The sequence below is a fragment of the Myotis daubentonii genome, chromosome 12 (genome assembly GCF_963259705.1).
Source record: "Myotis daubentonii chromosome 12, mMyoDau2.1, whole genome shotgun sequence".
Classification (NCBI taxonomy): domain Eukaryota; kingdom Metazoa; phylum Chordata; class Mammalia; order Chiroptera; family Vespertilionidae; genus Myotis; species Myotis daubentonii.
Window position 1 is genome coordinate 43,519,992 of NC_081851.1, and position 22,240 is coordinate 43,542,231.

General features: G+C 40.4%; 1 protein-coding gene across 3 annotated transcripts in view; it reads left to right on the forward strand.

Annotated features, from left to right (window-relative positions):
• WDPCP (WD repeat containing planar cell polarity effector) overlaps nucleotides 1-22,240 on the forward strand; it is a 272,798-nt gene that overhangs the window by 127,079 nt on the left and 123,479 nt on the right. For all 3 annotated transcript variants that reach the window (XM_059659666.1, XM_059659667.1, XM_059659668.1), the window contains exons 11-12: nucleotides 3,202-3,390; nucleotides 6,743-6,866. In XM_059659666.1, the coding sequence (XP_059515649.1) occupies nucleotides 3,202-3,390; nucleotides 6,743-6,866 (313 nt within the window). The remainder of the gene's footprint in view (nucleotides 1-3,201; nucleotides 3,391-6,742; nucleotides 6,867-22,240) is intronic.

Genomic DNA, 22,240 nt, shown 5'->3' on the forward strand with positions numbered 1-22,240 from the left:
CACACCAAGACACATCATAATTAAAATGCCAAGAGCAAAAGACAAAGAGAGAATCTTAAAAGCAGCAAGAGAAAGAAAGTCAGTTACCTACAAGGGAGTACCCATACGACTGTCAGATGATTTCTCAACAGAAACCATGCAGGCCAGAAGAGAGTGGCAAGAAATACTGAAAGTGATGAATAGCAAGAACCTACAACCAAGATTACTTTATCCAGCAGAGCTATCATTCAGAATAGAAGGTCAGATAAAGAGCTTCACAGATAAGAAAAAGCTAAAGGAGTTCATTACCAACAAACCAGCATTATATGAAATGCTGAAAGGTATTCTTTAAGAAGAGGAAGAAGAAAAAGGAACTCTTACCATTTGCCACAGCATGGATGGAACTGGAGAGCGGATAAATACCACATGATCTCACTCATTTGTGGAATATGATGAACAAGGACTGATCCAGAGACGGAGAGGCATTGATTGGACTGTCGGGCCTTGGAGGGAAGGTAGGGGAGGGTGGGGGTAAGGGGGAAAGATCAACCAAAGGACTTATATGCAAGCATATAGGCCTAACCAATGGACACAGACAACGGGGGTGGGGGGTAAGGGGGAACGTGGGGATAAGGACACATATATAATATCTTAATCAATAAAAAAAAATATATTTTTTTAAAAAGGACATGTATGCATGCATATAAGCCTAGCCAATGGACATAGACAACAGGGGGGTGAGGACATGAGTGGGGCATGTTAGGGGTCAATGGGGGGGGATAAGGACACATATGTAATACCTTAATAAAGAAAACAAAATTTAAAAAATCAAGAAAAAGTTAGCTAGAAACTACCCTCTTAAGTACTGCTATAGCCATACCTTACAAATGTTGATGTTATTTTGAAATTTTTATTCATTTTAAAATATTTTCTAATTCACTTTGTAATTTCTTCTTTCTTATTTAGATGAATGTTGATTAATTTCTAAATATTTGGAGATTTTCCAGCTATCTTTCTGTATTGATACCTAATTTAATTCTGGTGTGGTCAGAGAACATACTCTGTATGATTTCAAAACATTTAAATTTATGTTTTATTACCCAGTATATACTACTGTTACTGTGTGAAATGTTTTATAAATGTCAATTGGGTCAAATTTAAGAATTTTGTTTTTCAGTATTTTTCTATTTGTACTGACTTTCTGCTTACATGTTCTCTTAATTAGTGACAGAGAAGTACTGAAATCCCCAACTATAATTGTAGAATTTACTTTTTCTCCTGTTCTATCAGTTTTTGCTTTATTATTTCAGAACTCTATTTGTTAGGTTCATTTAAGATTATGTTTCTTCATGAACTTTCAATTCTTTATTATATGATACAGAATTTTAAGCTAATTTATTTCCATCTCTCAACATTTTAAAAATGTCTTGCTGTTGTCTTCTGGCTTGCATCATTTCAGAAACAAAGTTTGCAATTATTCATATCTTTGTCTCTCTATACATCATTTGTCCCTTTTTTGGTTTCTTTTAAAGATTTTTCCTTTATTGCCTTTTACATAATTTGATTATGATATTATATACTAGCTTTTCTTCTCAAAAATCAGTTATTTCTCTTGCTAGACATATAAGGTACAGATAGTCAAAGGGTTTGAATATTCTCAGTTTCCTGCAAAGTTCCTACACATTAATATCTACTGCCAAGGAGCCACTCTGATTTATGAGAACTTGAGTGCTTGACTGCAGGCTCACAAAGGCTTTGGACAGTAGCATTCACTGATTTTACCAACATAAAAAGAACAGCAAAGTGTTGTTGCTTAGTATAGCCAGGGCAATTCCCCAGATTCCCTGTCAAGTTGAGTCCTGTTAGATATAGCACAGGTTTTCTTTTTGATGTGACTTGAAGTTAATACGAAGAATTTTGGCATTTTTCTCATGAACTAATAGGTTTTTAAAATCCTGAAACCTATAACCTTTGCAATTAAATGATAATGAAAAAATTGCTATAATATTTTATATAATTTACAGCTTATGAATAATTTGAAATATTTTCTCATTTAGCTTCATGATGATTTGCACTGAGGAGTTTTTGTGGACTCACTCAACTTCATAAACATTGGCTGAATAAAAAAAGATTTTACTGCCAACCATTTTTTAAAGATTTAAAAAATAATAACCTGCTTAAGAGCCCTAGTATTTATTGTCATTTACACAGAAGTTGTTAGTTTTAAATGAAATAAGCCATATTTAAAAGATGATAAAATAAAACTAGATCAGAATGCTTCCCCATTTTTTTGTGTTCTTGTCTCTCTAAGATTAGAAGTGGATTTTCTTTTATTTAAAATGATAAAAAATATGTTTATATTTTACCACAATATTTTATAGTAAATATTAGTTGTGAAGGGACTCAACAGCAGGATTAATACTGATCATTGCTTACTTCAGTAGAAGAGAATAATCTCTAAATACCAAACCATACAGGCAATCCTCGAGTTACATCGGACTCGACGTACATCGTTTCGTGGTTATGCCGCCATCTCCCATTTATTTATAAAAAAAAAAAAAGTTCCGTCATTTTGATGTATGTACATATGTGCTTTATGTTTTTTATTATTTATTGACCACAAGCAAAGGTCAGGAATTGTTATCTTTCTTTTAAATTTTTTTTACTGTTTCACTTCATTACTGCTGTGCATGTGCTCCATGTGAGTGACATAGGCGCTTATGTAGGTGGGTTCCAACTTATGGCGAAAATTGCATTACGTCGCGATCGAGGACCTACTGAATATATAAAAGCCTAATATGCAAATTGTCCCCTCGGGAGTGTAACTGGGGGACCTGGAGTTCGATCTCTCGCTATGATGTATGCTGACCACCAGGGGGCGGCGCGGAATGAAGGAAGGCCCCGGCCAGCAGCCAGGGAAAGGAGGTCTACCTCAATATTCTCATGCTTATCCACTTGGTTTAAGCAGTGCCTACATGGAGTATGAATTAGTTAATATGTGCTGAAATGGTAAGGATAAGCTAGATAGGGGGTAGGTATTAGTTAAAATGAAGATTTAACTGCAGAGCCATAATAGTCTTGGCTCCCCAAATTTCACATTTCTAGCACTTACGCAAGAAACGATTACTGTTTTATTTTCTTTATCAAAAACTTACCTCTGTTTTTGTTATTCTACTTTTTATTTTTAAAAGATTTACTTGACTTTACACTTTTTTGTGACAGGTGTCTTCACTCGAGGACAGCTGGGCCTGGTAGACGTCATCTCCCAGTACATTCACTATGACGAGGTCTGTGAGGCGATAAGCATGCTGAGCAGCATGGACTGGGACACGCTGGGCCACCAGTGCTTCGTCAGCATGAGTGCCATTGTGAACCACCTTCTCAGACAAAAGCTGACTCCAGAGAGAGAAGGTCAGACTCGAAATGCATTCCATCAGTGGGTTTTGCATGTACATGAAGTACCTTTTATTAAGTCAGTTATTTTTGAGATGATTTTGAGTTATATTATTGGAAACTAAGACACAAATGTTAATGCCTTATTAAAACTGATCAGGTCAGATATCAAATAGTTACTCCTATATGGTATTGACTGTGTAGTAGTTATCAACATAAAGAGCTTTTGTGTGTATACCTATGTTGGAGCTCACAGTGCAGTTATTGTATATTCCAGTGTAAGTTCATGTGTGGAATAAGAAGTTCATGTACCGTCTAGGGTCGTAGACAAAGGGCCCCAAACAAACATCCTTACTGCTCCTTTACTTAGACATCAGTATTTTTCTCTCACACCCCAAGTCTTTTGTCCAGAAAATAATCCTTTCCCCTTACTGCACGCGCACGCGCGCACGTGTGTGTGTGTGTGTGTGTGTGTGTGTGTATGTATTTGTATTTTTGTCAGACTTGCAGCCCAGGCTGCTGCTTCTTATTTTCATTCTAACTTGTAATTCTAATACCCCTTTCCCTTCTGTCTGCTTTCATTTCACCACCTTCCCCCAGTAAATAATTTTTCCCAAAGGATCTCAGATGTTTATTGTCAAAGAGAAATAAAACACTGTAAAAAATAAAGGGGGGGGGATATGTGCCACAATGAAATTAATTTTTATATCTGTCATTTATCAGTATGTTATTTTTATTGATTTACTTATTTACTTAATGTAAAATGCACCTAACCATTTTTGCACTTGCTTCTTTATTTCAAATCTTTGCAAAAAACATTGACATTAATGATGGGAAATCATGACCAATGAGAAAGTGTCCCTAGGTAGTTTGCAAGAGAATATATCAAACAAGAAATATATCAAACATCTTTATTGGGAAGCTCGTTTTCCCCTACTATTTTCTTGGCATATTTATTGATGTTCTTATTCTATTTTATTTTGTTTATAAAGTAAACAAGTTGTTTAGATAGAATTCTGTATATAACTTTCATTTTAGTAATTTTAGAGAATAATAATCAATAAGAACATGTTTCTTCAGGAAGTTTGCATCATGGGACTTGGCCCAACTCACAGGAGGCTCGCAATAAGTATTTATTTAATGTTACTTGAATGTGCTTTTTTGAGGTAGCCCAACCCATCTATGGGAATTCCAGTATTTCTACAATGAGAAAATGCCTAGCACGGTGCTTGGCCCACAGTAGGTATTAAAATACTAATTAGAGCCCTGACCGGTTTGGCTCAGTGGATAGAGCGTCGGCTGGTGGACCGAAGGGTCCTGGGTTCAATTCTGGTCAAGGGCATGTACCTTGGTTGTAGGGTAGGCACATCCCCAGTAGAGGGTGTGCAGGAGGCAGCTGATTGATGTTTCTCTCTCATCAATGTTTCTAACTCTCTGTTCCTCTCCCTTCCTCTCTGTAAAAAAAATCAATAAAATATATTTAAAAAAATACTAGTTAGAAATAAAAAGAGTATGACTTCAAAATTTTAGGTACTAGATATTACTTTTATATTTCTGCCTGTGGAGTTATTTCAGTCATTTCTTAGCATTGGTACACTCTCAAGATTGGGTACATAATATTAAAAAAGAAAAAGAAGCAGAGTCCCTAAGAAAACCTGTTATGGTGCACAAAACTATACAAGAAATCCTAAATTTACAGATGAAGAAACGTGGAGAAGATAAAATATTTACTGTCACTCAGGACACTGAGAAATTACTAACACCTTAGTGAATTTGTATTTTAAGATTTCTGTATTCTAAGAAAGATTATTAGGTAATTCACAAGTGGACATTATCAGATTTTTGCATTAATAAAGTGTATTTCCAGGAACGATATTGGGGAGATATGGAAATAAAAAGCTTGTATGATTATAGGCTATTTAAAAACTGCTTGCATGATGCTAGGTTATCAGAATATGTACATTTAGATAGGTATATGTATTTTCCCCTAAGTAACTGCAAAACACATTTCTAAAACATTCAGAATTCTTTTCTATTGAGATTTATTCTATCTGAATCTAACAAATTTGACATGGTAATTTGTTTTTCTTTTATTAGTGGAACCCAGTGGGCTCTTTTATTTGTAGCCACATTGTGGTTATCTTCGAGGCCGTCATTTCTGTCTTAAACATCAAGCTGGGCTATCTAATGAATCTATAACTGTGCTGGGAGTTACGAGTATTTCATGTAGGCTTGAACGTTTCAGATGTACAAAACATGCTGTCAAGAAAACAAGCAATGGCAAGAGAATCTGGCTTGTTTTCACAATAGCATTACTGTATTCAATTTTAATCTAAATTGACTGCTGCTTTGAAAGAAAATACCTCTAAAGTTCATCTTACTTCACTGTCTAGATTTGAGATTAAAAAAGAAATTACTTATAGCTTAGCCAAGCCTATAGCAATTACTCTGATGAGCTATTTAATACTTTCACAACCAAAGATGCCTAAAACTAAAGAATTTTGCTAAATAAAAAACTGTTTATTCAACCAAGTGCTAGTAAGTAGCATAAGAATCAGTGGAGTCTTACTGTGAACTGTAGTGCTCTATCTACTCATACTCTCACCATTATGGTAACTAGATAACTTCCAGGTATTTCTGGGAGGAAATACAACCCTATAGGCATGTCTTGGTAAAGTTGTGAAGTTGGCAGACTGTGCCCCTTTCTTCTAGTTCTAAGCACTCTGGTTTATCAAAACCTGCCCTTTCCTAGGAAGGTGTCAGGTGACCCAGAGCAGATTAGCATGTCGTCCCTCCCAGGAGTGTTAGCTTTCACACCTGGACAAAACCAACAATCTTATTGTTGAGGACAGGATTTAGGGAAGATAAAGGGACTTGCACTGTTTCTTTAAAGTTTTAGTAGGTAGTAAAATCTCTATTACAATAAGGCTATTTTTATTTGTATTATTTTTTAAAAGATTTCTAATATTTCAGGGCTCAATGTGGACAAGTTAGTTTTTGCCCTTCAACTAAGGAGAGTAAATGTTTGAGCACGAAGTAAGTTGATTTTACTTGAAATACTAGTTCAAACTGTGTTACTTTGATGAGTCACTGTTTTAATTACCCATTTGTGGTGAGAGGTTGATTCATTATGGATTTCTTCAGTTTTGACAGCTTTTCGTTGTTCAAAGTCATTGTCAGCTTTGCTTCAAGTGAAAGTTTATACACAGGTTTGTTTTTGTACCAGCTGTCATATTCTAATTTCATCTTTCCTGCAACAAGCTCACATTTCATCCAAGTTTGCAAAACCTGACTGACTGCAAACATGAGTATTCTGTTGTAATTGAAGGAGTTTCACTTGTTTTAGTGCTGCTATGTTTGAATTCCACAGCACAGCTCGAGGCAAGCCTTGGAACCTTCTATGCTCCAACAAGACCACTCCTGGACACAACTATATTGGAATATAGAGACCAAATCAGCAAATATGCAAGGAGATTCTTCCACCACTTGCTCAGGTGAATGATATCTTTGGATTGATTAGTGTTAAACTAATACCTACATAAGGAGCCATGTTCTTTAATGGGAACATCCCATATTATGTGTACTGGTTTTATAACACCCTAAGGCAGCAATTTTCAACCTTTTTCCTTCTCATGGCACACATAAACTAATTACTAAAAGTCTGCGGCGCACCAAAAAAAATGTTTTTGCCAGTCTGACAAAAAATAAGGTATAATTTTGATTCATTCACATCGGATGGCTATTGTTGTGTTGGTCGTAGTCATTTTTTAATTTGACAGTCTAAGGGAAAAGAAGTCAGTGTCCTTGACTGCATCGTCAGGTATTGCATGTTTTAAAACTTCCTGCGACACACTAGTTGAAAACTGCTGCCCTAAGAGAAAAACAAATCTTCTCTTGATATCCTTTATTTAATTCATTCTTGTTTTCCTTTTAACTAATATATTTCAATGTTGTTTAGGGCTTTTACATCAACAGCACACTTTAATAGAACTCCCCCTTTAGTGTGAAAGCAAAAAATAACTGCCGGGTAAAGGCAATTTAAAAATATTAACATAAAAAAAAAACTAACTTAATTGTGCTTCGGGCACTAGAGAAATACTTTATTTTCACTGAAGCTAAAAATACAAATGTGCTATAAAAAGCTCTGAGACAGTCGTTGGTTTGCTTTACTTTCAAAATTACTGTGGAAAGATTTGTCCATTGTCCTCTCGTGTTGTGGCAAGTTGCTAGCTATACTGTGCCTCTTTTTCTCTGCTTTAAAATGGATATAATAAACATTTTTAACCTTAGGTGTTATATGAAAAATTAGTTAATGTCAGTAAGTTACTCTGAGAAAAGTAATGTAAAAGTTGAAGGACAAATACATATAGCATATCCCATATATATAAAGTTCAAAAAATGGATGGAAGATGAATGGGTTGACAGAGATAGATGATAGATCGGTAGATATAGTTAGTTTAGAAATACATATAAATATTTAGAAATACATATAAACTATACTGTATGTATAGGTACATATAATATAGTTTAGAAATACTATAAATGAAAACAAAGAAGTGATTAGCACAAAATCTAGGATAGTGCAGGGTGGGTTGAGAGAAATCTAGGAATAGTCATATGAGCCTCCAAGGTCTTAGTAACATTCCATTTCTTAAGGTCAATGGGGTATATATCGGAGCCAATTAAAAATGGCTATTCTTTTAGCTGAATGTGTACATTTTGTATACTTTTTATATATGATATATTTTATAACAGAAAGTAATAAAATTCTCCACTCCATGCACCAAAAAGAAGTAATTGAGTTTAGAATTTTAATTTTACTTAAAATATAAATTTGCTATAACTCTATTGAACTCTATTGAATATATATATATTCTCTTCTTTTTTTCTTAGAACAACCCTTTTAAGGGGATAGTATCAGTTGGCAATTGAGTGAACTATATATAAAGTGGTACTTTTATCTCTATCCAATAGGGAGGCCTTTGGAAAACAGTCATTTTAGAAGCGGAGGAATGTTAATATATTGTATGGGTTGTGATCTGAAATTGAATTTTGCCTTTTAATCTGAATTACATTAGCATATTTCAAGAGACTTTTCACCCTGAACGAGGCAGTCTTCTACATATGAACCTATGCCAAAAACACTGTCGCTGTCGTTGGACCGAGGGCTTTGTTCTTTGCTCTCACTATTATTTTGTTTTCCCTGTTCCTAGGAAAAATTAATGAGTTCCCTTCTTTCCTGAAGAACACAACAGATTAACATGAATGAAACGGGCGTTTTGGAGGCATACTCTCGGTGGCCTCACTGTGTCTCTGGCCTCTGTGATTTTGTGCAGGGATTAGTTTGTGCATTAGCATTATGTTTCATAATGTGATAGTCATTACTCTATGCTCCTGGCCCTAGAATGCTCATAGCCTGCTAATACTCACATATGCTACAGGTATGCACTTTTTTTGTTATTTTTTTTCCTCAAATGCAATATTCTATTTTTTTTATGTGCTTTGATGAGGTGTCTATTATTGTTGTTATTATTAGATTGTAGCTTTTCTGTGTGGTTACATCAGGAATTGAACGTTTTTCCCTTGGGATATACTAGGTTTTTCATGTTTCCTTCTATGCATGCTTTGCTACTATTTCTGTTATAATGACTGTTTATTAGTTCTTTTGATAGTAGGCTATACGTGGCATTATGAAAAAACAAAAGTAAGTTTAGAGGAAATTAAATGAGATAGCTTAAAGTTGGAGCCCTTCTTTTCTTTAATCTGCTGCCAAGAAGTTCTGCTTAAGGGAAGAGAAACAGGCCAAAGACTTTTTTGTATTTATGAAGTTCTAGCATCACATTACTCCCTGTACTTTGGCTAGGCGGTATTTTAATACTCTAAAAAAAGTTATTACATAATGGACTAAGTCCTAAACAGTAAACATCATTATACAGAATTTTAAGTTAAAGATGAGAAAAAAGGAATGCTGTGCAGAGTAGGGTTGTGCTTACGATCACTCATTGGCAAAGCCGTTGACTCAGATTGCCTGAGTCCAGATTGAACTGTTGATTAAGAAGAATAAAATATTAGATTGATTTTAATTTCATGCAACCATAGGAAGAGTGAGTATTATAGTGTGAATTTGTGATAATAAACAATTATACTGTGTGAGTTACTAACGTAAAGTTTTTTTGAGACAATTTTGTTTTTATGTTGATAATTAGAGGGAATCCATGGGCATCCCTATCCTGAAGGTCTGGGGCAGGGTACCCTCTAATCATGTGGTTCTTCTGATAACCAGCTCCATCTATAGGGGCTTTTGAAAATCACCTCATTAATATAAACTGAGGTGTGGTTGAAAGGAGATTGTTATGAATAACAAAAGACTTTACTTTCACCTTTTTTGGCTTGAGTGTGTGTGTGTGTGTGTGTGTGTGTGTGTGTGTGTGTGTGTGTGTGTGTGATGTGTTTTTGAGACAGCTCCGACTCCTGGCAACCCTATGAATGAGTGATGCCCACAATGTCCTGTCCTTAACAGCCCTGCTCAGCTCCTGTAAACTCATGCCTATGGCTTCTTTTATGGAGCCAATCCATCTCATATTTGATCTTCCTCTTCTCCTGCTGCCTTCTGTTTTTCCCAGCATTATCGTCTTTTCCAAAGAACCTTGTCTTCTCATGATGTGTCTAAAGAAAGACAACTTCAGCCCTAACTGGTTTGGCTCAGTGGATAGAGTGTCGGCCTGCAGACTGAAGGGTCCCAGGTTCGATTCCGGTCAAGGGCATGTGCCTTGGTTGCAGGCACATCACCAGCAGAGAGTGTGCAGGAGGCAGCTGATCGATGTTTCTCTCTCATCGATGTTTCTATCTCTCTGTCCCTCTCCCTTCCTCTCTGTAAAAAAAAAATCAATAAAAATATTTTTTTTAAAAAAAAAAAAAAAAAAGAAAGACAACTTCAGTTTTGTCTCCACCAATGTGTCAGGCTTAATTTGCTCTATGATCTACTTATTCCTCTTTCTGGCAGTCCAGGGAATCCATAGAGTTCTCCTCCAACCCCATATTTCAAATGAATCTTTTTTTTCCCTGTCAACTTCCATCACTGTCCAACTTTTGTATCTGTACACAGCATTTAGGAAGAGGAGGGTGTGGATGATCCTAGCCTTGGTCTCTAATGGCACAGCTCTGCTCTTAGTAATCTTTCCTAATTCGTCCATTGCTGCCCTTCTGAGTCTCCCCTCCTCTTGATTTTTTTGGCTGCAGTCTCCATTTAAATTGCTGATGTACCAAGGTAAGCAATTTCAGTGCCTTCATTGTTTGTTAGAAGTTGTGCATCTCTTCAGTAGTCATGATTTTTGTTGTCTTCATCTTCAAATGCAGTCCTGCTTTGGTACTTTCTTCTTTCAGTTTCATCAGAAGTCATTTCAAGTCATTGCTACATTCTGCCAGTAAGGTGATATCATCTGCATATATTTCTTTCACCAATTTTAACTGCTCCTTCCTCTGAGTCTAGTCCAGTTTTGTTTTTTTTAATATGTTCAGTGTACACATTAAACAAACAAGGAAATAAAAGGTGTGACACCTTCCCCTATAGGAAACCAGTTTCTCCATATTCTGTCCTGGCAGTGGCTTCCTGTCCACAATACAGGTTACACATCAGGGCAATCAAGTGCTGAGGCACACCCATTCTTTCAGAGCAACAACTGCCAGCTTCGCATGATCTACACAGTCAAAAGTTAGTCTAACCTTCTGATATTCTTCGGAGCAGTGCAGTATCCAGCAAGTGCTCCCAATCAGGTCTCAAGTGCCTCTTCCTTTTTGAACCCAGCTGAAAATCCTACATTTCCTACTTCATATAAGGCGGAAGCCTTTATGGCTTCACCTTGAACATCACCGTACTTGCATGGGGAATTAGAGCAACAGTCCTGTAGATACTGTACTCTTTGGCATCTCCTTCCTGAAAACTGGGAAGTACATTGAACCTTTCCAATCAGTAAGCCGTTGTTTTGTTTTCCATATTTGTTGGCATATTTTTGTGAGGATTCTGACGGATTCACTGCTGGTGGCTTGAAATAATTCTCTTTGTATCTCATTTACTCCTGGTGATTTATTTCTTCCCAGTTCATTCAGGGCAGCTTTTACTTCACTGTTTAGATTGCAGGTTCGTTCTTATAGGAATATTCTGCTAAAGTATCTGTCATCCTTTTGTCTTTTCTGTAGAGAATTTCCGTAAATAGAGGGAATCCATGAACATCCTTTCCCTTTATTTTTTCCTGGTCAGATAATGTGCTTCCTTATTAGTATTCAGCATTCTTCATCTAGGTTTGAATTTCCCTGTTATTTCTTGCATTTTCTGGTAGAGATCTCTGATTTTTTCTTTTTTGTTCTCTTCTATCTCCTTACATTGACTATTGTAAACGTTCTCTTTATTTCTAAATGATAGTTGTTGAAAAACTGCATTCAGGTTTCTAACCCTACTTTGGTCACCTTTTGCTTTTGCCTCTCCCCTGTCTCTGACAGTTTTTAGTTTTTCTCCTCTCAAGCATCTTTTTTTTTCTTTCTTTCCTTTCTACTTCCAGCATTGTCTTTGTGCATTCTTTCCAAATGATATTTCTAGTGTCAGTCTGCAGTTCTGGTTCTTGGTCACTTAAGTTTAACAGTGCAAATCTATATTTTATGTGAATTTTAAGTCCATTAGAAATGTTATTCACATATTTTGGCACTACAATTCTTTTATTACTCTTCAGCTTTACTCCAGTGTTTGATATTAACAGTTCATGTTTAGTACCAGTCTGCTCCTGGTCTTGCTTTGGCAGAAACAACACAATTTCTTCATCTTCTACTTTCAATTACATAGTCTATTTGATTTTTTATTGGCCATTTGGTGGTAACCATTTGCTCTATCACCTAGGAAATTCCAAGAGTTTTAGGAGCTCTGTACGAGGAACAAGACAAAGACCAACTATATATTTCTTATTATAAATCACAATATCAGAAAAGGCCAGTGCGCTTTGCCTAAATTAAGTTCACGAGGTGATTGTTTACTTCTCAGCCTCCATGAAATTGAATAGCACTCCAGAATTACTGAATAGGGAAATACCAACACGTAGGAGCTTTTATTATAAACTAGAGGCCCGGTGCACAAAAATTTGTGCACTTCGGGGGGGAGAGGTCCCTCAGCCCAGCTTGTGCCTTCTCACAGTCTGGGACCCCTCGGGGGATGACCACCTACTGGCTTAGGCCCGCTCCCCAGGGGATTGGGCCTAAGCTGCCAATCAGACATCCCACTGGCAGCCCAAGAGCCCTCGGGGGATGTCCACTTGCCAGCGGGGAGCAGGCCTAAGCTGCAGTCGGACATTCTTAGTGCTGCTGAGGAGGTGGGAGAGGGTCCCACCACCACTGCTGTACTGGCAGCTGGCAGCCTGGCTTGTGGCTGAGCAGAGCTCCCCCTGTGGGAGCACACTGACCACCAGGGGGCAGCTCCTGCATTGAGCGTCTGCTCCCTGGTGGTCAGTGTGTGTCATAGTGACCAGTGATCCCCAGTCGTTCTGATGTTAGGGTCAGTTTGCATATTACCCTTTTATTATATAGGATAGAGGCCTGGTGCATGGGTGGGGGCCAGCTGGTTTGCCCTGAAGGGTGTCGTGGATCAGGGCGGGTGTCCCGCTGGGGTGCCTGGCCAGCCTGGGTGAGGGGCTGTTGGGTGTTTTCAGGCTGGTCATACCCCCTTCACAATGAGGGTCCCCAGTGGTGTGCCTGGCCAGACTGGGTGAGGGGCTGATGGCTGTTTGCAGGCTGGTCACACCCCCTTCAAGGGGTCCCCACTGTGTTGCCTGGCCAGCCTGGGTGAGGAGCTGATGGCTGTTCGCAGGCTGGTCAAGCCCTCCCCTCAAGTGGGGACCCTCACCCCATGGAGGTTTGGCCAGCCCAGGTGAGGGGCTGATGGCTTTTTTCAGGCTGGCCATACCCCCTTTAGGGTGGGTCATCCCCACTGGGGTGCCTGGCCAGTTTGGGTGAGGGGCTGAGGGCCATTTTCAGGCTGACCAAACCCCCCCCCCCCCCAGCGATGGACGCTCCCAGCCTCTCCTTTTTTACTTTTTTCTTTTTTCATTCTGGGATTTATTTACCTTCTATAATTGAAACTTTGTAGCCTAGAGAGGAGCTCAGAGCCAGCCAGGGCGGGCGGGAGGGAAGCTTGGCTTCCTCCATCGCCAGGGGCAATCCAAGCCTCCTGCTCGCTCCAGCTTCATGGCCACAGCCAACTGAAAGCAGGTCTGGGGTTTATTTACCTTCTATAATTGAAACTTTGTTGCTTTGAGTGGAGCTCAGAGCTGGCTGCGGCAGGCAGGAAGCTTGGCTTCCTCCATCATTGGGGCAACCAAGCCTCGTGCTTGCTCCAGCTCCGTGGCTGCTGGCCGCCATCTTGGTTGGGTTAATTTGCATATAGTCTCTCTAATTGGCTGGTGGGAGTAGCTTAAAGCATAGCAAAGGTACGGTCAATTTGCATGTTTGTCTTTTATTAATGTAGATAAATAGAAACTATAATAGCAACTTCTAGGTATTAAAACATTTCAAATGCATGTGCCATATATGAAGCTTATTTTACTAACATGGAAATATAAAGGATTAATAATTTATTTTACTTATTCTCCTCTTAACTATAAGACTTGTTTTCTGACCCAAATGGTATAATGTGATTGTGACCGAGAGTCATGCTTTATAAAAACTTATGAAAGAATAAGCAAAATATTAGGAAAGGAAGCTTTATTACCTAGGAATAAAAATAGTTTATGACGTATTTGTGGGGAAGTGTATTGATGTCTGCATTTTCCTTTGCAATGCAATAAGAAAGTGATATGAACTGATGGATAGAAAGGGAGATTGGTAGATATGTGATTAAACAATATTGTAATGTGACAGTGATAGAATCTGTGTGCTAAATAAATATCTTTTCAACTTTCTTGAATGTTTGAACAGTTTTATAATAAGATACTGAGGGGAACTATATATTAAGTCAATATTTACACTTAGATTCGGGGTGGGGGGCACTAGAAACTCGTCTTTTGAAAGTGGTTCCTAGCTTATGCAAAATATACATGATAGGCAAAAAAATACTTGTTTTGTAACTAAAAATGTTATTAACTAATTCAATTTCTAAATGGCTTTTTCAGTTATACTTTTCAGTAATGGACCATACACAGTAAATGAAACAATTATATGAAATGCATTCAAAGAATACGAATACTAAAATAATCACCAAAGAATATTTAGGGAATAAGACAGAATGATCTTCAGAGAAAACTTCCTGGTTAGAAAATCTAAAATGCTAGCTAATGTGTTTAAAATACTTGTTTAAAGCATGGTTGACCTGGCAGAAAAGTAAGGGAAACACTCAAAGATTGAAATGACAAGGATGCTTGATTCCATAAGAGTAAGCAAATTCAAAGTTTGCCTTGAAGGCATCTGCTGGCAGTGAGGTGCTTGGTTTACAAAGGCTGTGTACTCAGTCAGAGACAAAGCTTTGGGCTGAAGTGACCTAGGAGATGAGGTCAGAGACCCCACATCAATCCACAGTCCTTGAAGGGCAATGTCTTCCCTGAGAGAACTAGAAGGAAGGAAGATAGGAGATGCAAGAAGGAATGGTGGGCAGCAATTAATTGGGCTGTGTGTCTTTTTATTGTTGAGAATTCTTTATCCATTCTGGATACTAGACCCTTTTCAGATATATTATTTGTAAGTATTTTCTTCCATTTTCACTTTTCGGATAGTGCTTGGTACACAAAAGGTTTTTCTTTTTTATGAAGTCCAGTTTTTTGACTTTTTATTTTGTGGTTTGTGCTTTCAGTGTCATATTTAAGAAACCATTGGCTGCCTGGTCTGGTAGCTCAGTTGGTTGGAGCATTGTGGCACAGTCCCACACACTCAAAGGTGGCATGTTCGATTCCTGTTAGGGAAATGTTCAATTCCTAGGTGGACTCCAGTTGGGGCGCATACAAGAGACAACTGATTGATTTTTATTTCTCACATCAATGTTTCTTTCTTCCATTCTCTCTCCCTCCCTCTTTCTATAAAAAGCAATGAAAACATATCCTTGGGTGAGTAAAAAAAAAAATTTTTAAAAAGAAGCCATTGTCTAATCTGAGGTCAGGAAGATTTATTCCTGTTTCATTCTAAGAATTTTATAGTTTAAGCTGTTACGTTTATAACTTTGATCCATTTTGAGTTAATATTTATATACTAGAGGCCCAGTGCATGAAATTTGTGCACTGGGAGCAGGGTCCCTCAGCCCAGCCTGTGCACTCTCGCAGTCCAGGAGCCTTCACTCCTTACCGCCTGCCTGCTCGCTGCTCCTTACCACTCAGCTCGCTCCTGCCTCCACTGCTGCACTCGCCAGCTTTAAGCCTGGCTGAGCGGCGCTCCCCCTGTGGGAGTACACTCACCACCCAGGAGCAGCTCCTGCATTGAGCATCTGCCCCCTGGTGGTCAGTGCACATCATGGCGACCAGTCGTTCTGGTTGTTCTGCCATAATGGTTGCTAAGGCTTTTATTATATAGACTAGAGGCCCAGTGCAAGATCAGGGTTGGGGGGCCGATCGGGGGCAGAGCTGGCTGGGGGAGGGGTCACAGGAGGTTGGCCAGCCAGTCCTGCCCCTGGTCAAACTCAGGTCAAACTCCCCGTTGAGGGGACCATTTGCATATTAGCCTTTCATTATATAAGACTAGAGGCCCGGTGCACAAAAATTTGTGCACTCGGGGAGGAGGGGGAGTCTCTCAGCCCGGCCTGTGCCCTCTTGCAGTCTGGGACCCCTCGGGAGATAACAACCTGCTGGCTTAGGCCTGCTACCGGGTGGCAGAGGGCAGGCCCAATCCCTAGGTGCAGCCCCTGGTCGGGCTCAGAGCAGGGCCGATCAGGGGGTTCGGGCGCCGCCACTCTCACACTCAGGGCAGGGCCAATGGGGAGGTTATGGCTCTACCCCATCACACACAGAGCAGGGCCCGTGGGGGAGGGGGGTTGGGGAGCTCCCCCCTATCAGGCACAGAGCAGGGCTGCTCAGGGGGTTGGGGCCCCGCCCCCTGTCACACACAGAGCCGCAGGGCGATCAGGGGGTTTGGGCGCTGCCCCCTGTCACTCTGATCCCGGTGCCGGGAGGCATATTACCCTTTTACTGTGTAGGGTAGAGGCCTGGTGCATGGGTGGGGCCGGCTGGTTTGCCCTGAAGGGTGTCCTGGATCAGGGTGGGGGTCCCCACTGGGGTGCCTGGCCAGTCTGGGTGAGGGGCTGAGGGCTGTTTTCAGGCTGGGAGTGACTGAAGTTCCCAACTGCTCTTTTTTTCTTTTTTATTCTGGGCCAGCTTTACCTTGAGGCTTGACTCCAGCTCTTGGGCCTCCCTGGCTGAAAGTAGGTTTCTGGCCTTTGCTTACAATGTTGCGAATTTGCTGGCTGAAGTCCGGCGGTATTTGTTACAATGTTTCTTAAACTGCAGGCTCAGAGGCCTGCAGCCGCAGGCGGGGAACGTTGGTTTCCTCCAACAATCCTCCGTCACTGAGGCAAGCAAGCTTCATGTTAGTTTCAAGCTGCCTGGCTGCTGGCCACCATCTTGGCTGACAGTTAATTTGCATATCTCGCTGATTAGCCAATGGAAAGGGTAGCGGTCATATGCCAATTACCATGTTTCTCTTTTATTAGTGTAGATGGTGTGAAGTAGTGATCCACATTCATTCATTTACATGTGGTTATCTAATATTCCCAGTACCATATTGCCTAGAAGGGAAGCAAATTCCATTTTTCTACTCAGCCTTCTCTGACATCATCCTATTGAGGGAAGAGGATTAGGGGAGGGTGTGGGACTCCTGTTTTAGTCTGGCAAGGTTGAAAGCCATTAGCTATTGCTGGTATGGGTGGGGCCACAGTGTTGCTTGGTGTTTGGCTGGTGTAAAGCAGTTATTTCTAGAAAGTTTTCTCTCTTGCTATGCTGTCCATTGCCTGGTCCTTTGGCTAGAGAAATCAGACTTTTGTTCGGGCTCTTTTTCTTCTCTGTACCCATTGGCATGTTTGGGTCGCTGACTTCTCTAATTTCAGTTCTGGAATACATGAGGCAAAATGAACATCAGAAACTTACCACTGGTTTTCCTTGGGTCCCAAGGTTCCTAAGCTGGCCTGCCTTCTCTCCACCTTTCATACTCTTATGTTTGTTTTTATATATAAGTCAAGGTTTTAAAATTGTACTTAGAGGGAGGGATTGGAAAAGTATTTCTATCACTCTTAGAAGTGGAAGCCTCTTAGTACATTTTTTAAAACCCTAAAAGCCCATCCATAGTTGCTTCTGACAGTACTGAGTCCTATTCATAGTCTTGAAACTGCACTGTTAACACAAATATCACTGATGACCCAGATAAGATTAACACATTTTCTGCACACTCTTTGATTGGTATAGTGTTTTACTTTCTAGGAACCTCTCTTCTCTTTCTCTCCCTTTTCTTGTCCTTCTTCCCCTACCCCCTACACACACGCACACGCACACACACACACACACACACACACACATACACACTCTTAACATATAAAAATGAGATTCTACTGATTTTACCAGGATATTCATGTGACAATACCTCAATAAAAAGGAAAAATTAAAAGCCTCCTCCACTCCAAATTTTCAGGTGAAATTCCTTGAGATGCTACTCTCTCTTCACTTCCCTCACTTCTACTGTCGGCAGAAGAATGAGAGATTAGGCTGGTGCTCGGCCAGGCCATCTACTACCAGCATAAAATGGAACAGGAGGAGTTTTCTACCCTACATGGTGTGACTAGACTCAGGAGGCTTTAGTTTCAAACTGCTTCTTTATTTTTGCTCTCTACAGAATCTTCTCCAAATTTTTCTTTAAAAAATTATTCACTCAACAAATAATTATTTACTTTGTGCCACCCACTATGCCGAGTGGAGAATAGAGCTCAAAGCTCTATGTTGTTGTGTCTGCTGAGGATGTAACCCATGCTTAGTATAATTTAGGGTCAGGGTTGGTGATCAGTTTCAGAATAGTCCAATTTATACATTTTTTATCTCACTACTATTTTTGCCACAATATTACTTGTCTATTAGTCTTGATTACTTTATATGAACCACTGTATAATTCTTTATGACATATTCTCACTTAGTTCTTCTCCATTTTATCACTTTTATATATAAGGTGTCCCAAACAAATGTATACACATACATTTTTGATAGCTCGATTTATGTTTCTTTCTTTTTAGACTTAACCGATTGGAATTAATAATTATTTAAAGTGTTTAGAACTGGAGAGCATTATGCTAAGTGAAATAAACCAGTCAATGAAGGAAAAATACCACATGATCTCACTCATTCATGGATAATAGAGACCATTATAAACTTTTGAACAATAATAGATACAGAGGCAGAGCTGCCTCAAACAGATTGTCAAACTGCAGCGGGAAGGCTGGGGAGGGTTGGGGGGCAGGAGGGAGGGGGGTAAGAGATCAACCAAAGGACTTGTATGCATGCATATAAGCATAACCAATGGACATAAGACACTGGGGGGTAGGGGAGGCTAGGGGACTGTCAAGGGCGGGGGGGGGGCGGGAAGGACACATATGTAATACCCTTTGTATTACTTTAAGCAATAAAAAAATAAAGTAAAATAAAGTGTTTATATACTTTTGGCAGACACCCTATAGTTTATTTCCTTTTCAGTGACTTATCTATAGTTACTCTTCAAGAGCCTTAGTCTTTTCTGACTATATGTAGGTGATTAAGGAAGGTCACTATAAATTCTGACCTGGCCTTTCTCAGTGCTAGATACATGTCCTTCCTTTTCTTCATCTTCCCCTGCCACGAGCACACACTATTGAGATCTGCAAGAGATGGAAGAGGGACATACATAAATTTAACTAATTGACTAAATTCATGTTCCCATAATTAAAATTGTTTAGATATCACATCCGGACAATTGACATTTATCATTAGAATGAAGTACATTTGGTTCCGTGAGCTGACTGTGTAGTCATCCTGATAGGTTCGCTCAGTAGAACATGGCTTTCCTGTTCAGTTTAAATGATCAATACAGTGAAAGACCTACAGCTGGAATGGAAGAGAGGCTGCAGAGAATTATTGAAATAAAGGATGGGATTTGACAGACTGGGGCTTGAGCACAAGAAGTGTGGAAGAACAGGTGCCTGGGTTGTTATCTGCATTTTTAATTAACATCTGTTTTTAGCCTGAAGCACCTTGCTGAGAATGCTGTACTGTACTTGTGTTCCGAGATAAACACCGACTGTTGAGAAGTTGCTAAATAGTAAGAGGTTAGTAAAACAGAAAGGTTTTCCTTGAGAGAAAGAAATAATGGTGGTTCACTCACTGGATATAGATGTCTAAGGGAACCCCCATTAAAACTGTTAGGTTTTTAAATCCTTTATTTTGATACTTAATATGTAAGTGGAAGGTAAGAAAAGTCACAATCCATAATAACAAAATAATAAAAGTGTTTACATCTGCTTATACCTGGGCTTGGGACTTGGAGGTGGTTCTGAAGGTATTTTTGCTTTGTATTCATTGTTGAATATTAAAAAGAACATTAAGTTCATAATTAAACTAGAATAAAAAATAGAAATCTGTATGTTTGGCATATTGTGGCAATTAAAGAATTTTTCTTGTTGGAAAAAATGGAAAGAATTTAGAAAATAAAAAAATAAAAGGTAATAAGGGTTTGAGTAAGGCAGGAAAAGTAGTTTCCTTGATTATCTTTTGATGATTAAAAAAATGTTTACTAACATTATCTAACAGTTGAGACTCTAACCGTAAGATAGCAAGTGCTTAAATTTCTCCAGATAACCAGTTCATAACTCTGAAGTTACCCCAAGACACAAACTTCCATTATTTGCCCTTTAGTCTGATGCAAAGCTTGATTTTTTAGCATTGTTTGGGGGGAAATATTTGAATGGATACCACTTTTTTACATCTGTCTATCATAATAAAAGCATAATATGCAAATCGACCAAACAGCAGGACAACCATCCAGAAGACCATGCTATGACACGCACTGGCACCAGGCCAGCCAAGGCGGGTGCAATGCAATTGGTCAAGGGGTCCCGCCATTGCCCCACGATCACCCCGCAGAGGGAGGCCCAGGCCACCAGCCGGTGGGGCGATCAATGGGTGGAAAGGGGGTGGCAATGATTGATTGCAGAGCCCCAATTGAGTGGTTAGGGCCTTCCTCAACTGGGCGATCGATCTGGGAGCCCTGCGATCAGTCACCCTGCAGAGGGAGGCCCAGGCCAGCCAGGTGATTGCACCCCACACCTGTTGCCCGCAGAGGAAGATGACCGGTGGTGGGGAAGGAGGGGGCAGTACTACACAGATGGCAAGCAGTGGCAGCAGCGGGGGTAGGCCCAGCTTCTGGCAGCCGGGGGAAGGAAAGCCCCAATAGGCCTTGATTGCCAGCCAGGCTTTGGGACCCTACCCGAGGGGTCCCGGATTGCAAGAGCACAGGCCGGGCTGAGGGACATACTCCCCCGCATCCCTGCATGAATTTCATGCACAGGGCCTCTAGTATCTACACTAATAAAAGACAAAGATGCTAATTGACCGTACCTTTGCTATGCCCAAGCCACACCCACCAGCCAATCAGAATAACTATATGCAAATTAACCCAACCAAGATGGCGGCTGGCAGCCACGGAGCTGGAGCAAGCATGAGGCTTGGTTCCCTGGGCGATGGAGGAAGCCAAGCTTCCCGCCTTCCCTGGCCAGCTGTGGCACCCCAGTGGGGACCCCCACCCTGATCTGGGACACCCTTCAGGGCAAGCCAGCCAGCCCCCACCCATGCACCAGGCCTCTATCCTATATAATAAAAGGGTAATATGCAAATTGACCCTAACAGCAGAGCAACTGGGAATCACTGATCACTATGATACACACTGACCACCCGGGGGCAGACGCTCAATGCAGGAGCTGCCCCCTGGTGGTCAGTGTGCTCCCACGGGGGAGCTCTGCTCAGCCACAAGCCAGGCTGACAGCTGCCAGTATAGCGGTGGTGGTGGGAGCCTCTCCCGCCTCCTCAGCAGTGCTAGGGATGTCCGACTGCAGCTAGGCCTGCTCCCTGCTGCCAAGTGGACATCCCCTGAGGGCTCCCAGACTGCCAGAGGGATGTCGGACTGCTAGCTTAGGCCCAATCCCCTGGCTGAGGGACCCTACCAAGTGCACAAATTTTTGTGCACTGGGCCTCTGGTATACTATAAAAGCCTAAGTGACGGGCCAGAAGCTATGACACCTAATGACCACCAGGGGGCAGATTCTCAACACACAGGCATGGAAACACGGAACAGACTGATGAATCTCAAAGGGAAGGTAGGACAAGGGAGGGCAGGAAGAGATTAACCGAAGATCTTATATGTATACTAGAGTTCCGGTGCACAGATTTGTGCACTGGTGGGGTCCCTTGGCCTGGCCTGCAGGGATTGGGCCGAAACTGGCAGTCTGACATCCCCCAAGGGGTCCTGGATTGTGAGAGGGCACAGGCCGGGCTGAAGGATCCCACCAGTGCATGAATCCAGGGTAGGATTCCTAGTCAGAGCTCATACAGGAGGCAACATAAATCTGCCAATCTGAGTCTACAAATAAGTGTTATTCTATAAGTACAATTTCAGAAATCGTGAATTTTACTTGTCAAGAGGCATTTTCGTTGTTTAGATGGGGCTGTTACATATAAAGCTTCTGTTAACACCCATGTGCAGGTTTTCATGTAGATAGGAGTTTTCACTTCTCTCTGATAAATGCCCAGGAGTGTGCTTACTAAGTCATATGCTAGGTAGTATGATTTTAGTACTATATAAGCTGCTATACTATTTTTATAGTGGCTGTGTCATTTTGCATTCTCATCAG